The sequence below is a fragment of the Cariama cristata genome, unplaced genomic scaffold, assembly GCF_000690535.1.
Source record: "Cariama cristata isolate BGI_N322 unplaced genomic scaffold, ASM69053v1 scaffold2048, whole genome shotgun sequence".
NCBI lineage: Eukaryota > Metazoa > Chordata > Aves > Cariamiformes > Cariamidae > Cariama > Cariama cristata.
Window position 1 is genome coordinate 39,020 of NW_009630420.1, and position 8,505 is coordinate 47,524.

At 36.6% G+C, this 8,505-nt stretch overlaps 1 protein-coding gene across 1 annotated transcript in view; it reads left to right on the forward strand.

Annotated features, from left to right (window-relative positions):
* BCKDHB (branched chain keto acid dehydrogenase E1, beta polypeptide) overlaps positions 1 to 4,237 on the forward strand; it is a gene marked incomplete at its 3' end in the record, with an annotated part of 41,065 nt that extends 36,828 nt beyond the window's left edge. The window contains exons 6-7 of the mRNA XM_009705501.1: positions 1,017 to 1,114; positions 4,127 to 4,237. Of these exons, the coding sequence (XP_009703803.1) occupies positions 1,017 to 1,114; positions 4,127 to 4,237 (209 nt within the window). The remainder of the gene's footprint in view (positions 1 to 1,016; positions 1,115 to 4,126) is intronic.
* Positions 4,238 to 8,505: the final 4,268 nt, after the last annotated feature.

Here is an 8,505-nt window from a genome sequence, read left to right on the forward strand (position 1 = left end):
CTCAAAACTCGACTGGATGTGGCCCTGAACGACCGACTGTAGGTGACCTTGTACTGAGTGGTGTCTTGGACTAGCTGATCTCCAGAGATCACTTCCTACCTCAGCCATTCTGTGATTCTGTGATTTTATAGTAGTTATATGTCTTTACTGGGGGAAAAAAAAAATAAATCTGTAATTTAAAAAAAAATTCACTACTTGATTTATTGAAAAGTTAAGTTTTTAACTTATAAGCCAGGAAAAAAAGGTCATTTTACTTGGATCTGCCATACCAATGAAGGAAAAAATACAAAACACTTAATTTCCCTTGCTGGTGTCACTCAATAGGATTCTTTATCATAACTTCAAGAAGCAATTTTGTTAAAAAAAAAAACTCCATAACTATTTTATGAACTATGCATTATGTTAACAAAAAAGTAGAGTGCCGCCTTTATAAATGGGGTTTGTGTATTTAGAAAGAGTTAAGACTTTTTTCCCCACTTATTGCTAGAATTTGTTTTAAGAAGTATTACTCGACTTGCTTGTGCATAAACAAGTTCACCTTTAGATCAAAACAATATTTCTTTTAAAATATGATACAAGAATGCCTTTTATCGTGGTTTTAATCACTAAACAAGTCAATTTATAGTGCATTGGAGCATTGATTCAAAACTAGCACAACTGACCTAACGTGTTCCCATCTGAAAACTAGTAAATGGGTCTTAAATTGAGTGGAACCACCTTAAATGTTTTAGAGATGACAAGATGCTTCATTTTTGTCTACTGTCTCTAATTGTGATGTGTTTTTGGTGAATAGATAAATTTTATTTTTTCAAAGCAAAAATATTTAGACTAATGTGTTTTAACAGTATAATTTTTAATTACAGCTAAACCTCTGAAATAAAGGCTAATACTCAATGTGATTTTGGTTTATAGTTTTAGATGGCACTAACATAGAAGAAAATTCCTATTTTTATGGGATCTTATTGAATAGTAAAGGAATCTAATGCTTATTTTTCCCTTTGTTCTTATTTATTCAGTGGAACAAGTTCCTGTGGAGCCCTACAACATTCCACTGTCTCAAGCTGAGGTGCTGCAGACGGGCAGTGATGTGACACTGGTTGCTTGGGGCACTCAGGTCAGTAAGGCTCTTACAAGCTATTTGTCATCCAGCAAAGCCTAGGCTAAGGTTTAGATGGTGTTTGAATAGTGTTGCCTTCAGGCTCAAGTGCCAGACAATAAACTGCGTGCATCTTCCATCACTATAGGCTTGAATAAATGATTACCAGTATTTATATTTATATGAAACCTGCTTTTTATTGTGTAAGATTTTAGTCATTTTTAGTTGAAGCTGACTCTGGAAGTGTGGAAGAGGTACCTGTGCAGGAGGTTAATGATTTATCCATGATTATGAAAATGATGTATTTAAGAATGAGGCAGCAAGATGTGACTCTGAGGAAGACAATGGGAAAGGAGAGTTCAAAGTAGTATGCTGAAAGAAAAGTATAGATTTTTTACTGCATGTTTTTAAAAAAGTGCGGTCTGGGGTTCCCTTTATGCAGAGAGTTAAAATCCACTAACATTTAATACAAATAGGATTTGATATAGTTTTGATTCCAACAGTTGTATTTCAAAGCTGTTCAAGAACATGATTGGACACCTGCCCCTCAGATTAAGATGTGCAAATATTGAAAAAATCTGGTAAGAAAATACATGTTCGTTTTTGAGAATTATAGAAGAGAAATTTGAGTCTAATTTGGAATTGCCAGAAAAATCTTTTTATTGCCTTTAACCTATAATTAAGAAATTGCTATTTTCCTGACCTAATTATATCTGAGAAGCTTTTAGAGGAGAGTGTGTTACAACTTTCATCAGAAGAGTATTGAATTGATTTCTGGGGTTGTGCTTTTTTTTTCTTTTTGTTTGAAATCTCTAATCTTCAGTGCTTTTCTGTGATAGTTTCCTTGTCCTCACATTGATCTCCTTTAGGCAGGACAGCAGAGAGGACTTGGAATGACATCCTTCAAAAAACAATGTGCTTTGGAGCTTGGAAAATGTAGGCCAAGTGTTAAGACGGGCAGTTCTTTTGGTGTGAATATTGATAGGACAGATCTGCAACCCTTATGTAAATGTAGGAGCTGACCAGACCACGGGTGTGGCTGTATAATACAGCTGGGGACAGATGCTTAGTGCATACACAGTAAGTCCAGCGTGTTCTGGATGTGTCAGGCTTCTTATTGAACATATTTGATCTGTAGTATGTGCTGAGGGTGTTTGCAGGCTGTGTACATAAACTTGAACTTGTTTGCTAAACATGCAGCCAATCCAGAGTCCATTGTCAATAGGCAGAGTGATTGCACATACTCACTGATTACTTCTTATATGATTTTGGACGTTAGGTAGTTGCTTGGCAGCGGCTGCTCTGGTGGGGTTGCTTGATGCTTGCTTTCCTGAGTGGTACTAATTGAGGGGCATACAGGCTTTTAGTTCCTCTCCAGTTGTGCTGTGTCTTCTATTGTCATTAACTAATCCTTATCTCCTGTGAACTAGGTAGACATTCTCACTTATACATCGAAAAATGGCAAAAACATCCATCCCATGTGTCATGTTGAAAATTCTCAAACCCTTTTGTTACAGCCACAGATGTATTAGAAGTTTAAACAAAACCACTGCAAGCTATATTTTCTTTTTATTATTATAATACTTGTATTGATTTACCTTTTAAATTAGTCCTTTGGTGTTTAGCTAGTCATATTTGCGTTATGTAGATGCATGTTGAAAACCTTAATCATCTTATTTCAGCGTAGATTTTTGCTCTATGTAGAAACTAATACTGCTCTCTGACCCTCAGGTAACTGACACTGCCTGACCATGTCCGTATTGTTAAATTCTGTTGCCTTCTAGACCAAGATGATCTCATCCAAATTGCTTATTGGGGATGGTCTTTGGCCTCCATCTCCTTACCTATGCCTAGAAGTTGCTTGATGGAGGTCATCTGTCTCAGTCCAGACCTGTATTATGAAATGTTCTAATGGTTTATTGACAACATCATATTGAGAAATTTTTTTACTCTCATATCTCATGTGCAAATACTTTTTGCTGAGATATGTGTGGAGGATAATCTGAGTTGTCATAGCAGTTGTTATTTTCCATGTTGGAGCATTTGCTTGCTAATGTTTGTTTTAGGGAAGCCAATGTTTACAGTATGTTTTGCTTAAAAGTGCTGTATAAAATAATGTCAAGACACAGTTTTAAATATATGTAGTACTGCTTTATTTTCATATCATAAGATACCTTATGAAAAGGATGCTAATAGATGTGGATTGTTTTACATCTACTTTGACACCCTTACATGTGCTGCTAAATACATTCCTTGACTGGTGGATAGTGAATAATGTGTATTCTAATTCAGTACAAGCCTCTTGCTAGAGGGGAATACTTTTTTGTTTTAGTAAAATGTTAATTATAATAATCAGATAATGCAACATTGGTAATGTTGGTATTAAACTGTGTTGAAAGACCAGTGAGTGGTCATATTGTCACAGTAGTGCCAATATGCTTTGATTGTGGTGGTCAGGACTGGATGCTTACAGGTAATTTTTTATGTAGTACTTGCTATTTCTCCTAACTATTTGTAAGATAATACTCTGGAGATATTCACCTGGTAATCTATTGCACTTTTGGTAAATTGTAGTAAGTGTAGTTACTAGGAATTTTTTTGAATGTATGTAATGCTGCTTGCAGGATTTCATGTGACTGCTGCATCAAAATACATTGCTCTGATATATTTGGATCTTAGCTTAGTTACAGTCCTAAAAAAACCCTTATCCTAAACCCCAAACTGGCCACAAATATAAAATAGTGGGGCTTGATACTGTTACTTGAAAGATACTTTTCTAGAAAGCAACAGTTTTGTTTTCAGCAATTCTTCACTGAAGTTAGTTTTTGAAGTGATGCTGAAATACTAGGAATAATGTAGGTAGTAAATAAGAAGAATGAACAGAGTAATAAATTAGGTTACTAAATAAAAAGGTTTCTGCTAAACATGCAGGTAATATGTTAAATCACTGCTTGTATTCAGTATTTGTAATTTAGAACATCTTAAACAGAAATTAAATGTTTACTTGGTGATAATACATTGCCTTTTCAGGTACATGTGATCAAAGAGGTGGCAGCAATGGCTCAAGAAAAGCTTGGTGTGTCCTGTGAAGTTATTGATCTGAGGACCATCTTGCCCTGGGATACAGAGACCGTTTGTAAGGTAAAGAAATGATGCATATTAATTTAAAAACACAACAAACCAAAAATCTCTACTAATAACAAAAATTTAACTGCAAATAATGATCACTTTGTTCTTTTAAGTTTTTTTTAAGGCCTACATTTTTGCTCTGTATTGTATATATTCTGTATTTTTTACTCTCTATCATATATGAAGAGTAAATGCACATTACATGGACCAAATATTTGCTTTAGCATTGAAAGAGAATTATGTTTCAAGCTTCAAATAATGTTAGAATACATGTTCTTTACATTAAATCCTGCCCTCTGCTTCAATCAGACGTGCTTGAGCACTGCTTTTCCATGATTTCTGGCTCTTTTTAGCGTTTTTGCTGTTTGGGTCTGAAAAGATCAGGTGAAATCTTTATCTTTTTTTTCCTGATGTTTTATACTAAGACCTTTAGGTAGTTTTAGCTCTGAAATAATGTGCCTTAGTTTTGCTTATCCATATTTCTAGAAATACATGTTTTGATTTAACGTATATGAATTCTTGAGCTGGGGAGAAAAGGCAGCATTTACTATTCTCAGACTATCTGGTTTGAAATTCGTGGGTACTGTGAAGTCCTTGCCTGCTCTATGGAGGTATTTGATTTTGCAAAGAATTTCTTTCAAAGCACTGGGAGCTGAAACTGGAATTTGAATTTCCATATACTGAGAAACTGTGGACAGTGGTTATTGTAGTTGTAACTTGGACTGCTTACCTTCCACCCCCCCTTCCTGCTTTCTATTCAGCAGCTAAGAGCTATTGGGAGGAAAGACCTTAAAAGAAATGTAAGGGGGAGTATTTCCCAGAAGTCTTTGTAAATGTAAGAAAGAATCCCAAGGTACACATTTTAAGTGACATTTGGGAAATAAACCACCAAACAAACTGGAGGTCATCAGAGCAAAACCTTGTATCTGGAAAACTTGATTTCCCTCTTCCTGATTATTATCTAACTTTTTTCATGCTATCCTGAATTAGCAACTTTTTATGTTCCTTGTTTACAGTGCCTGTAATATTTTATTTTTTTTCCTTAAGTTTTCACTTACCTGTTTGAGGGAGTACTTTTAGCATTATAAATACATGAATAAACTTAGATTCTGCAAAACAAATGTTAGTATTGCTGCTTTGGGAACACTCTTATAGACAGATCTTTTTCATAGCTACCTCATGAAAATTAGTCTGAAGTCTTTTCCATGAAACCATTTTTTGTCAAGCTCTATGAGACCCGTTAGAGAAGAGCTGCCACCTGACTGCCCACCAACAGTACAAATGCTGGTGAACATGCTTTTGGACTGCAATACTCCGAAAGGTTCTGCAGGTGGTTTAGTCTTTGCATTATTTGTAGCATTAACAATTATCGCATAGCCAAAGGTTTACCCCTCACTTTACAGTAACGGTTCCCTTGATTTTAGGCTTGTACAAGTTGTGTGGGTTAGCAGAATGGTTTCTGCTTCTACTAAAGCTGCGGGTTTTCTTAAGCTGGCAAATCCACAGTCCTGCAGGAAGGACTATGGCTAACAACTCATTGCGTCTGAATTCAGCCTCTGTAGCTCATTTTATGCTGCTGATCAAATCACTCTGAAACTTGAGATGTCTGCAGCTTAGTTGACTCAGGCCTAGTAACTGTAGTGTACTGTGTTAAGATGACCACAGGGATGAGAAGAGCCATGGGCTTGGAAAAGGTGTGTGATTCCACCAAGTACATTCTCTGCCTGCAGTTTCTAATTTAAGGCAATATGGTATCATATCTACAGCTAAGTCAGATTGTACAGATGTTTAAATAGGGCAGATCAGGCACACCTCCTTATCTGACTCACTCTTTCTATATATTTGGAGTATCTTAATTGTGTAGACAATTTGTCATTCTGTAGTTGCTCAATAAGAGGCTTGCTGTTGGTCAGGTAAAGTATAAACAGATAAAGTGTGATAAAGGGAAAGATGAGCCATTGGTCTGCTACTCTATGGCAAAGCTTATATTTCTCCTCAGTGTGAATTTTACTGTTATGTTTGTCTGAGGGACTGCCAGTAGGACTGGATGGAGCAGCTTATGAGAGGAAAGATCTACGTTGGGCGTCCGCTATTGGCAATGTCCTATTGTCTGGTTGTGGATGTGTAACAAGTTGTATACTTACACGCATAACTATGTGTTGCTTCATATAAATTTCATCTTCTTAATTGAAGTGTTTTCAGATTTTGTTTGCAATTACTTGGATGTGCTTTCTATCTGTAAAAAATGAAATGTGTTGAGTTGTTGTCATCAATATGAAGAGAAACTTTGGCAGTAATAAATCCTTTACAATCCCTTCTGGACAAGTAAAATTACTCCTTTTTTTTAGCTAATGTTTTTCCTCCTTTACAGTTTTGAGCTGTCATTCCGTGAAAACAAAGCATCTCTTTGAACAAGCAGTTAAGTCTGTTTTGTCGGATTGGACCTGCACTGAAATGCCGTCAGGAAAAAGTGCAGCTGTGCATAGGAAGTGCAGAGCTTTAGTTGTACGACGTTTTGCAGATCTGTGCTTTAAAAATAGATATCCTGTAAAGATTTTTAGCTTATATTCTATCCTGAACATCTTTTAAGGTAACTGTGGCATAAATAAAAAGACTGAACAGATAGACCTGTTGCTTTAAATCTGTTAATGAGTTTATTATGAAGAATTAAAAGTTATTTCACGAGCAACATAGTGCACATTGGCTAGGCAGTTCAGAGATTTATTATAATAAATACCAAATAGTAAATGTTTTTAGCATTGCTTTTATGTTAGTATGGATGCAGGCTGACCAGTCTAATGGGAGAAATGTTAAATTACTTTCTTCTGTAGATCTTGTCTGTTTTGCTCAGCTGAAAATAATTAGTGACTTGCATTTGGTACTATGCAACACTGAAACTTTTAAACTTAATTTGCATCCTGGACAGCTTTTAAGTTAATCACCAATATAACTAGAAGGATGGAAACTATAGTTGAGGCTGCTTACTGTAGCCTCATCTCAAGAGGAACTGCTTGATGCAGCTGTGCAGATGACAGTGTCTTACAGGGTCTGTTCTGGTGGTGGGACTTATTATTCCCTTCCTGAGATACCAGTGTCAAGGACCAGGAGAGCAGTAGAAAACTTGCCCATGCCAGAGAAAGTCCTTGGCTGTCCATTGGTCTGCTTAAGTCCTCTTTGCGGACTCTTAAATGATAATGGGATTACTTTTGCTCCAGTCCCACCAATAAGCAAATTGTCACCTGTTACAGGCTGCCCGTTGCCTCTGACCGGTAATTCCGTAAGCCTTCATAAATCTCAGGTCAAGTTTTTATACTTTTCCTTGTCTTACATATGTTTGATGTGTCTATCATCTCCTTGTCCTGTTGGATGCAGAGGAAGAGGATGGTGCATATGATACGCTGCAACCTTATTGCTGTTCTGCTGGTGCTGGGATGCATGGCACTGCTGATGGGAGTCTGTGCTGTGATCTAATCGGAGAGCAGGACTTTGGGCTTTGACGTAAAGACTCATCCCTCAGTTTTACTGCTGGGAGTGGTGTCCTTTGTGATCAGTACAGGCTGTTATTTTAGTCGTTGGCCTGCTGCCGCTTTCAGTCCTGTCACACACACATCTCTGGTGCTATGTCTTTCATACCAACCTTAACATACCTGTTAAAATTCTCCATGTTATAATGATTCTCCTGTCTGCTGGCTCTTTCTAGAAGGCAGGGGGCCTTATCTAGCTTCTTGTAGGCTCTGTGATTTTTCCTAATCATGTGCCTAACGTCTGGGCTCCCTATGTTCTATATGGGTCAGTGTCATGAAGCTTTAATAAAGGAATTGAATTTTATAGAAGTCATATGCATTTGCCAGTCTAATATGTTTTACTCTGCAGGCTGATTTTATTCTTATGCTCACCCAAGAAATGCTGCATATTTATATAGAAATATTTCTGTGAATTTTGCTTGTCAGTCTATGTAATTTTTAAAGAAAATCAAGGAGTCTTCATGGTTGGTGTCAGGGGATAAGCAGGCCTCATAACTGTGGCTTAATCGTTACTATCTTTAGAAATGAAATAACTTTAACACTGAAGTTTTCAATGCAGCTGTTTTAAAATGGGATGCTTTACTTAACTGGAAGTATATGCAGCTTTAAGACTAATTTGACAACTGTGGTGTAGGCATGAAGGATGGTCTGAAATGGTTAGTGCTCTGGAGATGAGCAGTAGTATGTCAAAATTTTCACTGCAAATCTAACTGCTTAGTCTGCTTTCTGTAGCTGTTTCTATATAGAAAATTATGT